The sequence below is a fragment of the Mycteria americana genome, chromosome 4 (genome assembly GCF_035582795.1).
Source record: "Mycteria americana isolate JAX WOST 10 ecotype Jacksonville Zoo and Gardens chromosome 4, USCA_MyAme_1.0, whole genome shotgun sequence".
Classification (NCBI taxonomy): domain Eukaryota; kingdom Metazoa; phylum Chordata; class Aves; order Ciconiiformes; family Ciconiidae; genus Mycteria; species Mycteria americana.
This window is the reverse complement of record NC_134368.1, coordinates 57,870,507-57,892,202: the sequence shown is the minus strand read 5'-3', so window position 1 is coordinate 57,892,202 and position 21,696 is coordinate 57,870,507. Positions and strand designations below refer to the sequence as shown.

General features: G+C 39.9%; 1 protein-coding gene across 1 annotated transcript in view; it reads left to right on the top strand.

Moving 5' to 3' along the window:
• The first annotated feature begins 3,744 nt into the window (after nucleotides 1-3,744).
• TACR3 (tachykinin receptor 3) overlaps nucleotides 3,745-21,696 on the top strand; it is a 41,349-nt gene continuing 23,397 nt past the window's right edge. The window contains exons 1-2 of the mRNA XM_075499282.1: nucleotides 3,745-4,220; nucleotides 20,328-20,516. Of these exons, the coding sequence (XP_075355397.1) occupies nucleotides 3,745-4,220; nucleotides 20,328-20,516 (665 nt within the window). The remainder of the gene's footprint in view (nucleotides 4,221-20,327; nucleotides 20,517-21,696) is intronic.

The window sequence follows — 21,696 nt, the reverse complement described above, 5'->3', positions numbered from 1 at the left end:
TGGGATGTAGGAGGACCTAGTTTTGCTCCAATTGATTGTAGCAGACTGCTCCTCTAGGGTTTCAATAAGAATGAAAGCTAGAGCACAGAGGAATTTCTTCTAGCAAATTTTTACAGTCATCTCCGAAAGGAATTGTAAATGTTCCCCGTGGGAGGCTGATCCAGTTGCCCAACATTTGCCCTGTGCTGTTCAGTGTTCAATTTCTCAAGACAAAACAGCTCCAAATACTCAGCCACCTCTTCTGCCAGATTTGGATACCTGCTGCCACACAACAGATAACATCCACCTTACTGAGCAAGCGACTAATGAAAAATGTAGGTTGTCCATTATGGAACTATGCTAATGGTACACCACAGTTTCTCTTCTCCTCATGCGTGGAGAAGAGGGGATGGGGAAGAGCACAGTGTCTAAAAAGTTCCCTACAGGAGTGGCATATTTCCTCAGTTTCCTCAGGGTACCCCTGAAGAGGAAGGCAGGAATCAATGATACTTTCATTTCTACACTCCAAAGCTGACACTTTTCTTCACACACGGTGTTGGTGGTCTGGCTGACATTTCACAAACACAGAATACAAACAGCTTCCTGATTTTTATTTAAAGTACGTCTCAAGGACTCCATTTACTGATGGCTTTGCTTGCATAATGAGGTGTTGACTTGTACTAACTTCTCACACCGTGACTAGGAATGTGTCGAGGGGAACAATTTCCCTCGGGGGCACTGTAGAGGCTTAGGGAAATACATATGAGAATGGTCTCTCCAGAACACGTGGTATGCAATGGCAAGCAATTTTCCAAGACAGAGAGACTTCATTCCTGTCTGTTTCCAAGACAGACAGGAATGAAGCTTTCTCACAAGCTTCATTCCTGTGAGAAAAGAGGAACAAGAAATTAGACTCCTGCTCTCAAAGTCAAAATACAGCCCCTAGTTTGCAGCATTGGTGCAGAACTACTGCATATTGCACATTTTTTAGGGGAATTCACCACTGAGACAGAATTTGCACACAAGACCAGAACGTGACTCCATGAACTATGCAGAGCAAACAGTTCAAACACAGATCCTTTATGTTTCTATACAGGGGAAGTTATTGCAGGTGCTATACTGCATGTTGTTCCTATAGGTTTGCACTCTGCTGCACGCCTAGCAGTACTGTGTGCAAGAAGTAAGGTCCCTGTGTCTCTGCTGAAACTGAGGAAAAGGAGTAATAGAGCTGAGGCTGGGAGAGCTGGGTGGAAGCAACAGAAGCACGTGGGACACAAGGACTTGGGCAGCTGGTGTGGGAATATGGAAAACACATCAGCTTAGTAAAAGGATACAGACTGGAGTTCCTAGTTTGGGCATAAAGGTGGAAAGGTATAAGGCACAGGGCTGGGCTTGTGCTTTCTGGCTTATAGCCATATGAAATCTCAAGTGAAGCTTCTAGAGTTGAGTGTCCAAGTCTCTGCTATAACTAGTCAGTCCAGTATTCCTCATTCATTGGAACCACCATTTGAATTCTTTCAACACTCAGACTCACAGAGATTTTCTTTACCATAGTTAATTCAATTTCTTACTTGGATTTTGCCTATGACAGATCATTTACTGCAAGTCAGATTTCTTTGTCCAGGTATGGGATTCTCTCAGCCTATGCCACTGGCCTATTTTGGACAATGATACAACAAGGAGCCCTAGCTACTAACGCTGTGGCCAGCACCCCACTGATTTTACCAGGCGAGTGCACCCGAATTACTCAACTGCTTGTTCTTCACTGCCTTCCCAAAGTCCCCTCTATACATGCCCAAAATGCAGAGAAATATATCCTACAGTCCACTGTAGTTTAAGCTAACTTAAAGAGTAGTTCAACCTGCTCAGCACTACTACAGTCTCTGCTGACTATGCTTCTTACCACAGGATCTCTTGAGAACACTGCACAAAGCGTATTGGGGAAACGGCATGTGAACTACTATTCCCTTCTTCAGACTCACCTCCAGGGAGAGGATGAAAGACGATGCGGGAGATGTGCGACTCAAAATGGAACTGTGGGATTAATTCCAGTGGTTTTCCTGTGATGAGGACCCGCAGCATATGAGTAGGTTCTAGACATGCTGTAGCAAAGGGTGGTTTTCAGCAGAGCTTCTAAGCCTGGGGTGGGCTGCTGCTTGGGATTGTGTCAGCTGGTAAGACCTGAGAAGCATATAGAAATGGCCACAATTGCAGTCATTCACATTAAAACTGCAATGAAGACCTGACAATTAAAGTGCAGACACTACTTCCACTGGGTAAATACAGCAGGGAGGAAGTGGCACACAGGAACCTTTGATTTTTGTATGAAGCTTTTGTTTAAAAAAGTGTAGAATGTGTCGTTGCTGATAGGGGTATTGAATAGCTCCCACTGCTGTGATACAGTTGAAATCTCTGCTGATGACAAGTAGTAGCTCTAAATTGTTGAAGCATGGAGCAGATCAGCACTAAAACACATTTTCTCCCTGAAGACTGCAGCCTATTGAATAACAAAGGTTTGTTAGTTGAAGTCCCTTGCAATCAACCCTTGCACAAAGCATGCATTCCCAATGCCAGCTGTTGTTAACATATTAACAAGAAAACTGATTTCTTGGGTGTGAAAACATCAGGTGTTAAATTTCCTCATTTACCCTTTTCTACCAGTATAGGAATCACTGCATATAAAAATATTGTTTGCTCAAAATAATAGTAGTACTAAGTGTAGAATAAATGCAAATAAGTAAAAAGAACTAAAAAAATTTTTTCCAAAGATATAAAGAAAACAAACCCCTACCATTTCACCCATATTTAAGGACATCTGTGTTTAGGGCTGCATAGTGTTTCAACAAAAATCAGTGTCTGGTGAACATGCAAATGGCTTTACAGGCACCAAAGTTAGTGCTGTAAGAAAAAGATAGTCACATTTTAATTTTATAAATGTTTCTTGATGTCAGTTACATATTACAGATTGAAGAGTGAAATTAGGGAGCAGCAGGATGTATTTCTTTATCTGAAAGAGGTCACGGTTCCAAATCTGTAGTTAACAGAATGGTTAAAAGGAAAGCGTGTACTAAATGAAAAGACAGCAGCAAAAAAGCAGATCTGAATTAATCTGGAAAAAATTCATAAATTCATCTGGAAACAGCTTTAATAAATAGCAGTCTCAGTCCTGGGATGTTCAAGTAAGCCAGCTAATTAGCCCTGCAAAGACAGGGCAAAAAGACTATTTAAAAAGGAAGCGCAATAATGAAACTTAAAGAAAGGCAATATAAAACAAATCCCTCGACAAAAACGAGACAAGAATTCATTTTCCCGGCGGAGCTCTCCACAGCTCCTGAAAGTGCCTGCTGCTGGCAATGAATGAAATGAAAGGGGAGGAGGGAGAACAGAGAGAAAGAGGTGTTATCTTACCGCTCCACTCCCTTCGTGACGCTGGGAACTCACAAGCCTATAAAATGTGCCTTGGCTCCCAGTCCCCTTCTCCTTCAGCAAAACCAAAAGCAAGAGGTGGCCGTACAGAGGAGGAATGGGATGCTGTTCTACCCAGAGGTAGCTCTCCTGACTCAGCCGGTACAGCATTTCTAACAGTTTGAACACCGTAGCCAAAGCTTTTTCTGGCAGATCTCTCCTTCCCAGTACCTGCTGTGCTGCCTTATTTCCTTTTTTCTTTCTTTCCTCTTCTTATCTGTGAGTGGGGATTTTGGAGGGCTGGGAGAGGGAGGTGGGAGAGGCACATCATTCCTGGAAGAGAGGAGAGGAACATCCAAGATGACTTCTGTCCCCACAGCCAACTGGAACGAGAGCATGAGCAGCAGGTGGAACATGAGCCTTGCTGCAGCGGGCGATCCCTGGGGACAGGCGCTGGGAGCACCAGCTGGAAATGCGTCTCCCCCTGTAGCATCCTCAGCCGCCAACTTCTCCAATCAGTTTGTGCAGCCCTCTTGGCGCATTGCCCTGTGGTCTCTGGCTTATGGTGGTGTGGTGGCAGTGGCCATTTTTGGAAATCTCATTGTCATCTGGATTATCCTGGCTCACAAGCGCATGAGGACGGTGACCAATTACTTCCTGGTGAACCTGGCCTTCTCCGATGCCTCCATGGCTGCTTTCAATACTCTCATCAACTTCATCTACGCGCTGCACAGTGAGTGGTACTTTGGAGAGGCTTACTGCCGCTTCCACAACTTCTTCCCAATCACAGCTGTCTTCGCCAGCATCTACTCCATGACAGCGATAGCTGTGGACAGGTGAGAAAAGAGAGGAAAAATTTAGGGGTGAGAGATTGCGATCAGATTCTCTGCTGAAATAAAAATACAGAGATAACAATCGTTAAGTGAGGAGAGGCAGAGCCCTCAATAGTTCATCGATTGTGCTCCTCTGTACTTCTTTAAGATCTCTCGCTAACACACTTTTGCTCCCTGTCTTTGGTCTTTCTCCTTCAGCCTTTCATTGGTTTTACTCTCTTGCTTTCTTTTACAACAAACACTTCCTCTCTGTTTGACTTCAGCTGCTCTCTGTGCTCCATCTTTTAATACTAATCCTGTAACAGCAGCCGTTGCTCAGGGTTTTGCTTCCCCACCTGTGAAAACAGTAGCTGTCCCTCAGTCCATGTCATCTAATTCATACTGATAAGGAGCTGTAGAGATTGTGTGTGAAGGGAGAGGATTTCAAATTTCCCTCCTCTTTGTATTTCTGCAGCTGGCAGAGGCATTTTCCGCCTCCTCAGAAATCACTTCAGACTCTGTTTTTAATGGCTCTTCTCACAGGCAGCTCTGAGCTGCTTGGTTCCTCCTGATTTTAACTAATGAGACTATTTACATTGCCATCTGTGCATATCCAGAGGTCTGGGAAGAACACGGTTTCAAAGTGCTTGATTTTTTTCTGATTACTTGCAGCAAAATAAGTCTTTATGACTGTGAAAGAAAACAGGACAGGGCAAAACTTTACCTTTGTGCTCTTGACAACAATGGAATAGGACAGCTGCAGTCTCCACAGAGTAAAGGGGAGATGCAGTTGTCAGATTTCCAACAGCGATGCTTTGACAGACCATCTTTCTCAGAAGGTGCTGTGAGTCTCCCCTAGGAAATATTCCTTTCTTTATGATCATTTTCACATTTGCTGTGCTGGAGAGATAACTTACCCGATGCTTTAGAAATCCAATAAATTCCTGAATTTTCATTCAGAAAAACAGATCGCTTTGTACTTCAGATCTTTTATTCCTTTTAGCAATGCACTGACATTATTCACAAAACTCCTTTCTACATATTCAAATCATGTTATGCATCCTGCCTGAATTGACTTGGCAGAACTGCAGCACTTTCTGGTGACGGTAGTTAAGACTTTATAAGGTTTAATCCATCTTCTGAAACATTATTTGTCATTTCCAGGTGCAAAGATTGGGAAACATGTTGTTGTACCTTTTGTCTGTGCTGCGGACAAGTTCATAATAATGCTTTTCTGTTGTTGCAAATTTTAGGTGGCATTCTCAGCCAGATGCATTTCTGTTCCATAAAGCTAAAAATGAAAGAGAAAATGAGATTCTTAGCAACTCTTCTACCTCTCTGCTCCGAGGATGGGTGAAGACAGGAGGAAATCAGTACACTTTCCTCCTGCCAGTGATGCGATTGTGATTTGGGAACAATCTTGTTCCCAACTGTTACTTCTCATTAATAATGGAGGAGATAGTTTAAAGCCAGTGATACTATCTTTAACAAGGCAAAGATTTCTTCCATTGTCAATTTGGGTTTAGCTTAAGATTCTCATCTATCTTGAGGTTTTCAGAAAGATAAAATGTTTTTAGTTGATGCTGAGGATTTGACTTGTATTGCTGCAGATGATCATGTCATTAGCAGAGCAGTTACTAGGATGGTCCGAGTAAGGTTTTTCATTTTTCTGACAAAAACATCCACAGATATGTAGTACCTACTACCTTGAAAGTTCCTAAATTTATGCTAGGAAACTGGAAACGAAGGTGAATACAGTTCCTTGGGAATCCAAAGGGTGCATTTCTGGAGTGAGTAAAGAATAGCTCTGCTCCACACTGACTGAAGTGCAATGGTCAGATACAAATATACGGGAAATGTTTTCCTTCGTTTAGCAGTGTGAGACACCGGTGCTCAGAAGTGAGTCAATTACTACTGTTACTCACTCTGATCTATTTCTTGTCTGAAAACCCCCTGAAGAAATCACGATTTTCCACATCTTCCAAGCTCTCCTGCCCCCAAAGACAAATCAAAATCTTCCCTTGGGGGGAACACAGCGAACAATGCCACAGCTGTGTTAAGGTGAGCTCCCTGTAGTACCAAGGAGCATCATGTAAAACAAACAGGAGAGCAGTCTATCCCTCCTTCCCCATTCACACTGCGATTCCTTTTCCTTTTATACCACATCACACCTGATGCGTGCAGTACCTTTAACCATTTCCTGGCTACCTCTGCAGAACACTTCTGCAGAGTCAAGAGGAAAACTGAGGGTCAAGGTGAATCCCAAGGAACGTCCTTGGATCTGCAGACGGCCCTATTCCAGGGCACAGGAATAGGGCCCTGGGTGGACATTTTTTAAGACTTTGGTTCCCATTTGCCTTCTGTAAAATTTCAGCCAGTGCTTCAGACAAGACACTCTGCTTTAGTTCTGCCCCATTGAGCTCCTCCTTACACATTCATGCTCATTTAAAAATTAAACCAAAAAAAGCTACAAATTAGGATAAAGCTACTGAGGGAACTGAAATGATGGGATCGTATCAGATGATTTTCCAGTAGAAATTTTTAACATCCCAAAATACTGAAAGGTCATGGGTTGCAACTCACTAAAAAGTATGTCGTGATATGTTCCATTGATCGTTTTAGAACATCCAAGTATTCACAGAGTATGAATTGTTGTGTGCACTGTGAAATTATTGGACTGACACAGACTTCTGTGGAGCAGGCAGTTCCTGCAGTGGGGTGTGAGCATGAAAGTATCCAAGACTGCTGTATGACCACCTGGTCATTAAACACAGACTCAAATTTATGTGGGTTTATTCACACTTCTGGCCACCCCTTCCAGGTGGTCTTTTTCTCCCGTCTTCTGCTTCTTTTCCAACAGGCTGTTTGCAGTCTACTGCAGAGAAGCCACCGGTAGCTTTGATCAAGCCAGCTCAAGTATCAGAAGCAGCACAGATTTTACCCTGTACTGCTTCACAGGCATTCATTCATTCATTTGTTCTTCTGTAGCTCACACCGCACAGTACCACAGTTACATTGCTTCCAGTGCAATAGTTCCTCTAGCTACCTTAGGGGCTTAAACATTTAAAATAGCCTAAGATAAACTGAATAGGGTTCTGGAGCCAATATGTCCTTGCCACTGGCCAGTGCATGATCCTAAAGGGTCATGTGTCTTAACTCCATCTGTGACTACTGGCTGTGGTACAGTTCTTGGACAAAATTAAAGACAGTAACTCAGGCAGCATTTAAGCCATCTGGCCCTGGCCACTGAAGACCCACTGTCCCTTCCTACTAGCTCTTAGCATGCAAAAGAGCTGGTTCATGTACGCTGGCAATTAATTTCCAATCCCAAGATCGCCTCATTATACAACCAGTTCTGTGTGTAGGCCTAGAAATTCTCTGCAGATATCTGATGGTGAAAGTGAAAGTTTGGAGATGTAGCAATATAGCGTAAAATAACATGCCTTCAATGAGCACTTAGTATATTTTTATGCATTTTTTCCTGTTATTAGCACATCTACAGTATGACTTTCTCAGTTATTGTTCTCTCAGCAATTCCATAATGATTTCCTCATTTCAACAAGTTTAAGTCTTTGTAAAAGCAACTGCTCTGGAATGAAACAAGGTATTCTAACAGTGACAGTGAGTAGTTGCTGATCCTACTCACATCTTACTATTTCTTTTCTTCCTAGCATGCAAGCAAACTTGTGGTCTTTGAAGAGCTATTACATATATATTAGATTTCTTTATATGCAAAAGTAATTGAAAAGAATGACATATATATGCCAGTATTTCATACAAATGTAAATAAAATTATATTTATGATACACCAAAGTTCTGCATTACTGCAAAATAGCCTACAAGGCTTACTGCTGCTCAACATGGGTCAACATAATAGCATCAAAAATACCTACGTAACTTTTTTTAACAAATTATTAGGAAAGAGAAAAACTATGGATTTGACCTAATGCTTTCTAAAGAGCAGGTTCTGCCAAATGTTACCCATCTATCCTAGCCCTATACTCTGCAAAAATCCCAGCCTATTTTTCAGTTCAGCTACTTGCAGATCAAAGGTATTGCAATAGAAGAATGACAAAATAAAGTCCAATGTTAAAGAGAATTCCACTTTCATGCACCTTTTTTTAATCACAAAACTTTCCTCACGTGTTTTGTTGATGTAAACTCTGGAGCTGTTACAATTTGCTGCCTCAGTGAGCCATTAATAATGAAAGTCCAATAATTAACTTCAAATCAGGAGATTATCAAAGTAAATCACCATTTTTAAAACTTAAAACTTGATCATGTCCCAAAGTCCCATTATGATTTCAATAACAACTTCATCTTTTCCCCCTTTTTTGGTCCTTCTGATAGAATGAAATGACCTTTTTTTTTGACCTACAGGCAGATACAGAACTTTATTCTATATTTGTCTAGTCCAACAGAGCTGTTATGAAACTTCCTATTTGTATTTATTCCACAGAACTGTATCTGCAACTCTATTTTTAAAAGGAATAAGGCTATTAAAATTAGAGCTAAAAGACACTATATTAGCACTCTTACCTCTGGTACCCCAGACAGCTCACTTAAGTATGACTACACAGCATCACGTTGTTGACATGGATAACATGTTGACATCAGAATGGATGTCTTTAAAAATTTGACTGAAAAATCAAATAATGAAACAATTTGCAGCAGAATGAGAATCAGAATCCAAGAGCCATGGGCCCAGCTTTCTCTTTCCCAACACGCCTACCCTCACTTTGCTGAACACCAGACTCAAAATCAAATTAATCTTCACTAATAAAACATTAGATAATTAGAGAAGCTCCATGTATCAGAATATGATTGATTCTTGTTATTAGCAGTCTCTGTTTCCTTTTGGTTGCCCTTCTCATTTCTTTTTAATAAGCTTCCTCAAGTTCTTATTGTCCTCCTGTCTTAAATGAAACACTACCATAGCAGCTTTTTTGGGCTTTTATTGTTTCTGCAGAGATGTTAAAACCAGCCAGACTCTAGACACTATTCAAAGAATAATAACATTTAAGCCTGACCATAGACACTGTTCAAGACCAACTCAAGAGCTCCTTGTTTACTTTGGGCTTCTCCTTGTAGATGCTTCATAGAGTAGTCATTAATGTTGACCAAGAATATATCTTATGTCTGCACAGATGTCACTGATATCTTCTATTATAATTGTTTTACCTACTATCACAACCTTTCTAATTTCTTTTGGGATGTCACCATGTGACATTATTACTGTGAATTAGCTGAGTGTATTATCCTGAAGTTCATTTTTTCAGAGTCATGCTTGGAGTTTCAAACCATAAAGTTCTATATTATTCATGAATACATTTGTTTTACTTGACTTGATTTTAAACTATATTTAACATTCAGTTTTATCCTCCTCTTGCACAATCTCCTCTTTTTTATGAACCTTAGTATTACAGTGTTACATTCCTCCTACCTAGTTTCTCGTATTACACCTATTACACCAATATCCTTATTCAAAACTTGTCATTCTAGTCTCCCGCCTTATTTCTTAGACTTCTAATATGTCTACAGAAGCACACATATACTGGGTCAGTTTTCTCTTTTTCTGGGACATTGTTCAGTTACTGATGGCTGTTAATAATCCCTCTATACAGTCATTAAACTCCAGCATAAGTAATATGATACAAGCTTGTAACAGAAGACAGTTACAAGGCATAAACATGATTCAATTTATCAAATGAAGCCTAAATTCATCACGTGTACACACTCAGATCCTCAAAATATCACTTGGGCTCTTCATTCTTTTCAAGTGCATGCTGTAAGAGCAGTTATTATTGTCACAAAGTAATACCACAAGCCCTATAAATGAATCTGTTGCTGAAATTCTGAAGTAGGCAGTTGGCACATTGAAAAATGTATTATCTTTCCAGTAGAATATATTTTGGTATCTGTCTCTGCATGAGTTTCTGTTCCTGGGACAAATTGCTCAAGGCCTTCATGTGCCATAAACATTTTAAACTGATACTCCTGCCAAACTATAGACGACCATCTTTGATGTAGAATAACGTTATCTGAATGGGGAGTTAAGTATCTGCTACCTGTCCTGTGTGCTCAGAAACACTGAAGTATAGGGAAATGTGTATGTGAAAAAATGATCTCAAATATGTCTAACAGGTTAGGATATGGTGTGCACAGGGCAAGACCCTATGTTGTGGTCATATGGTAGTGGCGTCAGCAGAAGATGCACACCAAGAAGACGTATCCTAGTACTTGCATTCTTGTACATGTGCTTGGTACTGAGTGTTTTGTGCTTGGCTCACCAGTGAACAGAGGAGGTTGAAGCAATGGCAGGCAGGAAACCTGCATCGCCCAGCCAGCTGCCGTCCCCTGCGCAGAGCACAGCCCAAACACAACTGCAGCCTTTCGCCCTTCTCTCGCTCTCCTTCCCTCAAACTCTGTTGTCTCAAAGTAAATGGTTTCTGTGTAAAAGAAGAGAGAATTTGCACCGAAGACGGGGGAGAGAGAGATGAACATAGGAACAAGAAGAACAAAAAGCTAGATGGATTTCTTTTCAGGTTTCTTGTGCTTTGCAGGCTATTTTCCCCAGAGAGATCTCCCCCTCATATCTAAGAATGTTTTCATCTGAAGAAATGGATGAAGGGGAGTATCTGTAAACTCACTGTGCTGTTTTTTCCACAAGGTGCCATTTTATTGTTAGTTAGCTTTACCTGCCTGTGGTGTCACGTAACTACACAAAACACTACCTGCCCTACCCCCAAACTAAAGTTCAATACAGCGTTTTTTCCAAACTTCATAATGAATTCATAATCATGACTTCATGAATCAGCCTTGGTCACTGCATATCATGAAGGGAAAAATGCCAGATATGCTTTTAAAATTATCACTATTATTAGTATTATTACTTTGCCAGTCAAACTATAGAATTCGAATAGGAAATGCCTTCCCCATTTCTCTGTGTTTCCCAATTTGTATTTTAAGATGAAGCACATCATATTTCTGGATTCCAGTATCTAGGCTGCCCTCTTAAAAATACCAGTCCCCAGAACTGGAGAGAAAAAGCTGAACAGGAGAGCGTTAAGGGTTCAAAAATCAAGAGGTGAAACATAAAGGACTCTTTATGATTTTGGGGCCTAAAATGATTTTCTGGGTTTCACAATTCTCTTTCTTTCTTTCTGAGAAAAGAGGTGAAATAGTTTCTGCAGAACATCCTGGTGCAATGGCTACAAGATTCAGACTGGCAGAGACACAGGAAAAATAATCCATTTCTTGCTATGGTGCAAACTCATAATGATCAGGCAAAAAGACAGAATCTTTTCATCAAAATTCACATCAGAGTTATGTTATTGATAACATACTGAGACAGTTTGGGAATAAATATCGGCATAACAGCTATTTTTTTCCTCTTTGTTTTGCATTGAGTAAATATTCTATTTAACAAGCTGCCTTCAAAAGATGCAGTGAAAAAAATGAGGTTGATACGCCAATATCCTGAGGAGTATAAGCAACATTTACAACAGTGACTAGCCCCAAGTCTTCTTGTTCCAGGCAGGAAACAACATCTGACAAGTTCAAACCATATGTTCACATGAGAAGTTCATTTTAGACAGTCTTAGCCTTAAATACATTTTTTCAGTGCCCTTATTTATAGCTTAATGAAAACTATTAAAAGATTTATCTGTGGTTTACTATGTAATGTGGCCTGCAGTACTTTTCAAAGATAGTCAAGGATTGGGGTTTTTTTGTCTTCTTTTTTTTTTTCCCTTGAATATTATTGCCTATATGCATGTATTTCTGACTGGTTTACCAACCAGGAGAGAAATTTGTATCATCCACATATTTGTGTTTACCTAAAATAAAATTATTTCAAAATAACTGCAGAAACAAGAAAGAAGCCCTTCAGATGACAGTGTCAGAAATGTAGGCAATAACAGAGCAGATGGAGCTGTTTTTACAGACTGCATTGATATTGGTCCTTGATAGCCCATGTAGATCGTATTCAAGGAACAGGAAAAACAGAAGCCCTTCTGCCAGGGGCAGTCAGTAGAGGCCATCATTTTATAAGACAGACCAAAGGGAAGTGTTATCCCTTTTCTATCAATATGCATAGGTATAGAATACATTGTGTAAAATCAATTACATACTTATAAAAATCTAGCCCATTGCAAGTTACCAAAACGTTCCTCAAATAGAAAGCATTGCCCTGTTTATGAGAACTCAGCTATACTGAAGAATTTCAATATTCCTGTTTTAAGGTTTCTGTTAAGAGGTACCCAAAAGCAAGGCATTGGACGCTAGTCCTGATTTCAGAAGAACTGCAGTGTTACCCCCTGCTCAAAGCACGACAGCCATTCACCAAGAGCAGCACGTGTGCCTCTGGGTAAATCAAGGCCAAGTTATCCCTCTGGGATATTGCCCACCGATCTCTCAAATGTACAATGTGTTTGTTTATCTATCATGCTGTCATACACTCTTTCTTTATGCTGTTAGCTTTCAGGTGATCACTGCGTAACAGTAACATTGTTCACTGGAGATCCTTCTGGTCACCAAAACCAGTCTTACTCAACAGTCAGAGACAGTCCTACAAAAACGCCCATAGCCACTCTTCCTGCAGAGAAAGTCAGTCTAAATGAATGAGTACAGACCACTCCCACAAGAAAAGACGGAGCCTTGCACGAGTAGGTAGAAGATAAAGATTAAAGAATGCAAAAGTTAAAGATTTGGTTTTCATCATACAAAAAATGCCTCTAAAATCTCACAGTTCATTCCATCCCCTTTAGTCTCCTGTTTCTACCTTACAGAGGTATCTACCTTTTGTAGGATTTTCCACAACAATGTTTTAAATAAGGGCAGGGAATCATAGCAATTTCCCTGTTTAATTAAGTTTCTTAATTGCCAGTTGATTCCAAATACAAAGTTTCAAAACCAGCTTCTGTTCTGAGGGCATAACAGCATCTGTGCATTCGCGAAGGAAGTGCACTCGGCTATCTGCTGTTGATGAGCCACTTACATGTAAGCATTATGATTTTCTGTCAGTCTCTTCCTTTGTCAAGTCCCAATTTCCTGTTACAGTCTGGGGCTGAATTGATTACTTTTTCCCTGATTTGAGTTTATAAACACACTGTAAACAGGTGAAACAAATCACTTAGGATAATTAAAGGGTTCCAACTGTGTCTCCAGATGGGCATTTGTAGGATCCAATTTTGAACATAATTTTGTTTTAAAAAATGTCTTATGTATTTTTGCTACCATTTTCTAAATAATGTGTTAAAGAAGGAAGATTTTCCTGCCTGTATTAGTCAGTGAATGCTGTTTTACAAAAAGATAAATTGGGATTATTTTTTTACCTTTTCTACTGTCAGGACTGTAATACACAAACTTCAGAATCTTTTATTGTACTTACCAGCTATCTGTCTCATGTTATTTGCAAACTGTAACAGAGCTACATGATTATGCTGTCATTATAACCACTAGCTTAAAGAGTTTATCAATGTTATTCAAATGAGGACTGTCTCTATTATCGTTTCAGAGAAAACAGATTTTCTTGATTTGATGAACCCAAGAAACAAGTACCAAACAATAAATTGTAGACTCCAGCCAAACTGAGTAGTTCTGAAGGAAACTAGATCTATTCTGATCCCAGCAGATAAGAAAACAGTCTTGAAGCAAGCTGCAGCAAGCACACCATGATGCACCAGCCATTATATCTTGCAGCCTGACTGATTTTTCATTAAGTTCAGTGGAAAGCCTCTTGCTGACTTCAGTAGTAATTAGCTAGGGACACAGACTAACACAATCCAAAGCTAGAAGAGAAGTGATGACAGTGGGATATAGCACGATTGCAGCAAACAAAATCATGTGCTAATGATTCTAGTGATGAAACTAAAGTGCTACCTAAAAATGCTTTAGGGCAATACATAGAACATGGTACAGATGTTGAATAATGCACATTCTTGCAAGTGTTGGCTTGAGTTTCTACCTGCACATATTTACAACTCTAAATTTCTAAATGTGCATATTCCATCTTATAATTATCTTCCAAGTGTTAGTGTTTATGTTGGATGGGGTAATAATGGTTTCTGCTTGTTGTGGTAAATGAGCATAATGAGTTAATTCTTTTCAGTTGATGTGTACTTTAGATTCAGCATCCCTGCTTTATTGTGTGGAACAAGCTATCTGTGGTGTTAGCAGCAGCTCCCACTGGAGTGAGAAAGCATTAGAAGTCCGATCCTGAAACCAAATGACCTCAGTGAGAGTTCAGAGCCCTTTGTTTGGCAGGGGGTTCCATTGCTGCAGCCCAGTGACTGACTGAACAGTAAATGTCCAAAGACTGCAAAGCAAATTGGCACAGCACCCCACTGAATAATGTTTGTGTGGCCACAGAATGCTTTTCAGCGGTGTAACAAGCCTTTAGTTGCTTGTAGCCATTATAAATCCTCCTTCAGCTCAAATGCCTACCATCTTTTAGTGTCCTTGGAGACAGAGGTGTGGGGAGGTCCAAGGTCTGTGTATAAATATCACAGACCACCGTGGACCTATGAGGGCCTCAGCGCTCGCCACTTCCACTGACTTGAGAAGGACTGCATAAGTTCAGGACACTTGAAAGAACAGTGGAGAAGCAGAACAGTCATTAAGACAGATGACATCGGAGCATCAGTCGTCCCCCTGTTCCCCTTGCACGCAGTTTATGGTTGGCTGATCACAGAGAGAACCACTCTTTGGGAGTTCTCTCCCATACACCTGCAGAGGCAAAAGGGCTTGCCACCAGAGCGCCCTACTGTCAAAACATTGGGCTTTTCTACCAGTTCTACTTACCTTGGAATCTCTGGTCCACTAGGGCTGAATTTTCTCATATGTCTTTTGCCTTTACATCACCCCAGTTTCCTTTCTTATTCTCTCCTCTCTCAACCCAATTTCTATCTGCTATTATTCTACAATTCTCCTTTCTTTGCTTCTCCTCCTAGTAGTTTCTCATTATTCTAGTTTCATTTCTACTCCTATTTTTGCATTCAGCAAACTGTTCCCCAGTCTCAGTTCTTTTGCTTTTTGCTCCAGATCCCATATCTCATCATTCTCCCTTTCATTCCTGGCCTACTCACACAATCCTCTTTTTTCTACACCATGGTCAGCACCATTCAGTGCACAAGTCAGACAGCATGCCTGCAGCTCCCCCCTGTAACTGGCACTTTGCCGTACGAAATGTATGTAAGGATATCAAACAGAGTAAGGAAATGAGCCCTAATGACAGAGCTACACCATGAAAGATGACAGGCAGTTGTCAGCCATGGGTAATTGGAACATATAGGGGGAATATCTTGCATCATACATACGCATTATTCCATACTTAGCCTCCTCACTTCACTAATTTTCTGAGCAACACCTAAGCATGGAACCTCTAGCCTGTGCTAGCAGGAGCTTTCATTCCTCATGGAAACACCCTGGCCAAAATGGACAGAGATCAAGGGCAAGGGCCAACTGAAAAATTAGCCACTGCTCCTTCATGTTGAGGCTAAAGAGATAGACAAACAACTTACCACCCTTAGGTACCAGTAATGGCAAGATGACATTTCCAGCAAACAGAATTATAGGCAGGAATGGCTAAGCCTCCTTTGCACGTGACAGCTAACAGTGCAGGAAGGACTCCGTTCTCTTCTGGGCTTCTTTTGGCTACAGCGATTAACATCCAGAGACAGCTCAACTACGGAGGTGGTTTTTAACCTGCAACTGAGAGTCATTCCACATTTTCCACTATCCTTAATTATGGCAATGATGGCTTCTCTAGGAAAATGCTAGCAAACTTATATGACAAATTTGAGCGAGTGTAACAACTGCAGCTATAAAGCAATAACTCACTGTGTTAATTAAGCAATTTTGTTTCTAAGAAAAGCCACTTAGGGAACAAGTTAGAGACTTCATTGTAATTGTTAGTGTACTGGTAAATTAGAATAAATTAGAGTTGTTATCAAAGGCTCAGTAGTAGAGAGCTGTCAACACTCTCTGGTCAGCTAAGCCCTTCCTGCACAAAGACATTATTGAGGGAATGGTCAAAGCTCCTCCACCTCCTCCCCATCTTGTTTGTTAGCATGACTGCCTGCTACAGTTTTGTAATTTATCTTGTGCAAAAGCTAGGCTGTTGGCTTATCACTCACATTTCAACAAGAAAGACAATTAGCCTGCTTTTCATCTGATCCTTGTCCTTTGACTTACCTCACTCAGCCAGCCAATAGTTAGAATTTCCATCATTACAGCTGTATGAGTCATTTCACACAAACAATCCACATCTTTAAAGGGCAGTCACCAGACAGGGAGATAAAGCAACAGAATTTTATCTTAGCCAAAGAGAATTACTGCTGGTACCTATTTGGAATAAGAATAATATAACTGGGAATAAGAATAATGTGAATGTAATAGAAATCTGACAATAGCATATAAAATAATGTCAACGTGCAATCTGAAGAAAACTAGCAATTGAAAGGAATGATTCCAGGCTAGGAGGAGATGCCTCAGGAGTCCCACAAGCATGTGAAAATGATGACTTGTTTATGGGTTATCACCTACTACAGGTAAAGATCATCAAGCATTTTGGACAGTGTCTGGCAGCCCACACTCAAACTAGCTCAGTTTGAAAGACAGGACTCATGATTACAAACTTATCTTCGCTACCAAGTTGTACTTACTCTTTGCAGGAGAAGGGAACTAGGGGGCAGAGGGCAGCAATCCAACTGATGTATATTTTCATGAGATCTGCTGCTCTCTCAGGGCAAGACACACAGCACTTGCATAAAGCTATTTCATAGTTATTATGTAATACCAAAAGCACCAGTTTAGCTGAAAAAAAACCAAAAAGCAGGCAAAGGAGAAGGGAACTAATTACCCTCTGAGAAGAACTATGTAAGTGCAGTAAAAACAATGCAAAATGAATAGGCTTGATATTCTAGATATGGAAATTGATGATTCAGAACTGAAGTTGTTTTAGATCCTCTCTGTTTCTGGCAGCATTTAGATGCTTTACGGTATTAGCACAGTTACGTCTACTAGAGGCTGAGTACCACTATGATGGCAGATGTTGGATTTATCACATATTTGATGGTTAACTACAAACGGAGTTATTTTTGCTAAAACAAATATCTATTCTGTAATTACCTATCTCTCAAGTATGAAATTTCCAAAAAGTAGGAATATCTTGAATGAAATTTTTTTGCCATAGCAGGTAAATATGGATGCAGAAGATTACTTGCACAAATCCTTATCAGGAGCATTACCTTATGAATTATTATCTTATCTTATTATCTTATCTTATTATTGTCTTGTAGCTAATATCTGTACCTAAAAATCTTGGGCACATCTGCCTAGAACCTAGGTGTGTACTGTAATAATTAGGACATGTTGCACCTTCCTTCATTTTAAATGAGTGCTACTCTTCTAATTGCAGTAGAACAGAACTTATTCATCCAAAAAAGGATTGATTCAAATCAATAGCAGCTTATCCATTGATTTCAATGGATTTCAATTCAAATCCTGCCTGGATTTGGAAGCACAGACCCAAGCAGTTACCTAACAGTATAAGAAGGGTTCTCATGATCTAAAGCCGAGGCAGAATGTGGGAACACAAAAAGTAAACATCATGAACAGCTTTGAAATTTTTTTATCTACGAATGTTGAAAGGACAAACATAGACAAGAAAAATAACAATAATCGCATATTAGTGTCACTTTGGAATAGGATCTACTAATTTATGCTTGCTTACCTACAAAATAATTAATTCTCTGTAAGTGAAAAGTAAACTGATTTTATAACTTCTAAGCCCCACAGCAACACCTAAAATCTCAACAATAGCACAAAAGCTACAAATGCTGATGAGACAAAGTGATTTTTTTTCCACAGTCCTGCTATACATTGTCTATTACTGCCTATGTAACTTTCCATACAGAAAATAGTCTCTGAATCTATCCCAATCCATCTTTATATGAGGTAGAAATGTAGAGAAAGAGTAGATGAAAAGCCATAGTACATCTTTTACTTATTGCAATTCCTTTAGAAGGTATAAATGACACAAGGAGGGAAGCAATACTGGAAAGTTCTGACAATATTTGCTCTACACATGTAGGCTGGAATAGGCGTGGTTTGACTTTCTAACTGTATTTAAAACCTGAAACAGGCAGGGACAAGGGCAGTAACCAGGCACGAAGGCGGGAGACCTACAATGGAAACAAAGAGGACCTGTAGGAAACCACTGATATACTCCAATTATCTTGTCAAAGACGATCAGATAACTGGACATGTGTACTGTGAAAGAGAGTGAAAGTATATGGGCCATAATTATTCTTTGGCAATGAGTTTGCTTCTTCCAGAATTAGTACTAGTCCCTGTGGCTGATGACAAGCTGTTGAAACTGATCCAGACATTCTCCTAGAAATTTGGAAAACTCTCATTAGTAAAACATTCAAGCTGGTTTTCAGATTCATCTCAGTTTTCTATCTGCTTCAGGTGTTTTCATATAATATGAAAATAAAAAAAAACACAAGGAAACACAGAAAATAATATTTTAATGTTGTTAGTTTCCTTTTGACTTGCCCTGGTTATTCCTGAGGAGCTTCTAAATCATTGTTATTCTAATTCTGAGTTCAGAAAAGTAATGGTTTGGGAAACACAGTGTAGAATGTCAACGCTACCAATGACTGCAGAAGGGCAGATGTTCAGTTTGCTGAATAAGCATAGACACACTGAATACTTCCATGGAAATTTCTTGATTTAAATTGCTCATCCATTAACTCCTACATTAACTCACAAACAGCATTGTGTTTCAATCATGAATAAAAGGATTTTTTAATGTACTTTGGGAACCCTCTGGATCTGAAGCAAAATATTAATGTAAAAACCATTTTCTTATGTTGTTTTGGAAAACATTAGGATGTCAGATTAAAGAACATGTAGTTAGTTATTCAGTATGCTATATTGGTAACATAATAGGGACATACATGTAGCCAGTATCTCCCTGGTTTTACAGAAGTACAAAAATTTCTTTAAATGTGATCCTGGCTGATACTTATCAGCATTCCCCCTAACAGTGGAAGAAATTTTGAACAGTGTTCCTATTTAATTAATACAAGTAATGATTTTGCAAGTCATTATTTGATCATTGTTAAATGAAACAAAATAGTGTGATCAGGGAAGTTGGTGGAAAATACATTAATTCAGGGTTTAGCCCAGAAATCAAAGCAGTAGTCATGCTAAGAAAAATGTGACAAACACATGAGTATGTGATATGGAGTATATAAAATACAAAATTTCTGTCTCCTTTCTTGCATCTGTAACAGAGATCGAAAGACAGAAAACAAGACTTGGTTTTCTTTTACTGTCTGCCTTGATGCCTTCCTGTTGCTCTTTTTTCCTAAGCTTTTAAATTGTAATTACTTAGAGTAAACTTTTAAATTATTTTTTGCATGTTCTTCTAAAGTTATCAGCATACATGGATTGCCAATACAATTATAGGGCAGCAAGAAGAATGCTATCCTACCTGAGAACGCAGGGACTGAGAAAGCAAATGAGATGTTTTCATGCTTTATGCATCTATTTCTCTTGGTGTTTTTATCACTCCTACATTGCCCAAGGAAACGCTTATATGGCTCCTCTCAATCTCGAACCAGTTGCAGTCTGGGGCTCTTTGGCAGATGATCCGAAGTCAGTCTATGTCTACTGAAATAAATGCATGCGGAGTTATCAGGTTCCTGTAGCTTTTGGACAGATGACTAATAATCCTGACAGCTTGGCTGTTAATATTTTAATTAGAGAGAAACCCTGTATTATGTAGCAGAGTAGCAGAGGATCCAGCTGCATTGTTGCTTTTCAATCAGGTTGTGCAGTAACAGGATTAGCTAACTCTCTGCGAAATAGTTGCTCTACTGGTATACATAGGGTTAACTGGGTGTCCCACAGCTTTAAAATAATATTAATGAATGTTCTTTTTCTTCCAGCACTGCCTTCATGGGGGCTGAATCACCCAAAGAGAACAATGCCATCAGAACTCCAGGAAGACAAATATCTCTGCTTTTATCCTTCTCCCAACCCTAAGCTTTGGTTGATTCTAGGTACATCCTAATCTCTGAAGGTTTCTTACGCACAGGTTTTTGCTTTCTTTTACAGATACATGGCCATTATTGATCCCTTGAAACCTAGGCTCTCTGCAACTGCTACCAAGGTGGTCATTGGGAGCATATGGATTTTGGCTTTCCTGTTGGCCTTTCCCCAGTGCCTATACTCCATAACCAAGGTGATGCCTGGGAGAACTCTTTGCTATGTAGCGTGGCCAGGTGGTCCAAAACAGCATTTTACGTAAGCTTTTGTTCTTTTAAACTTGTGCATGGTGGTGTCTACGCTTGCAATGGACTTGGCAAAAGCTGTAGAGTATCACGCAGATACTCTACATGCAGAATAACTAACAGCATTGATCACTGAGAAATGTAAAGCAAGTTTTCTAAGCTAGGAAGATAGAGCATTTTAAGTGATCAGTGGAACACATTTATTCTCTTCTACTTCTATGAGTGTTCTCCATCCCATGCTGCATGTTTACCATCATTGCTTCACTTAAGATGGCTACTTCTATACAGACAGAGGTGGTCAGAAATGGGGACAGAACATGCAATTCAAAACAAGCTTCCTTTTCATCCTAACCAGGAAAACAAGTATTTCCAGCCTCTCCTGTCCTAATCGGATTTTTTCCTCTGGATCTCTTCATGAGGGGGTTGGATTCTCCCAGTTCATTCTGTTACATTATCACAATTACTTATCTCAGATATCAGTCCAAATAAGAAAACTGTAAAACCTGTAACTGGTTTGAGTTTCTGCAAGTGCAGAATAACAGTCAGTTAAATTGAATATATCCTATTTGTCCCTCTGGCGGAATTACGAATAAGTGGTTACCTAGCCGTAGAAACATTATCTGCCCTTTCATGTCTTCACTGGCATTTAAGATGAAATCTGTGTTCAAGGCTGAAAGCCTGCGTAACCATCCAGCATCAAAGCTGACCTTCTGCTCTCTTTCAGGCACGTGAAAGAGGCCCTGGTCATATATAATTTTTATCACTTTAGGAGCCATGCACAGATATTTCTCTTTAGGGCAGTAAGGTCAGTCTCAGTGACGGCTGGGGATTCTTCACTGATCATTCACTGGGATTTTATCTGAAGATGGCATTTAATCAGGAACTAACAGGAGGCAAAAGAAGTTATCTTTTTTTTCCCGGTGCTTACGTCAGCAGCGATGACTATGTTGCACGTAGGCAACAGATCTGTGTTGCCTATGTGCAACAGATCTGCCATATGAAGTACGTTGGGTAACGCAGGACACTTATCAGGGCCTTTGTATAAATATACCATTTAAATACTTATTTCCCTCTTTCTTTTGTGGTCCAGACTAGAGCTCAAAATGCCTAACTTGCCCTTAGGATACTTGGCTGTGCAATAATTAAATCAATTCAGATAGGTATGGACAAACATACCTTATTCTGCAGTCACT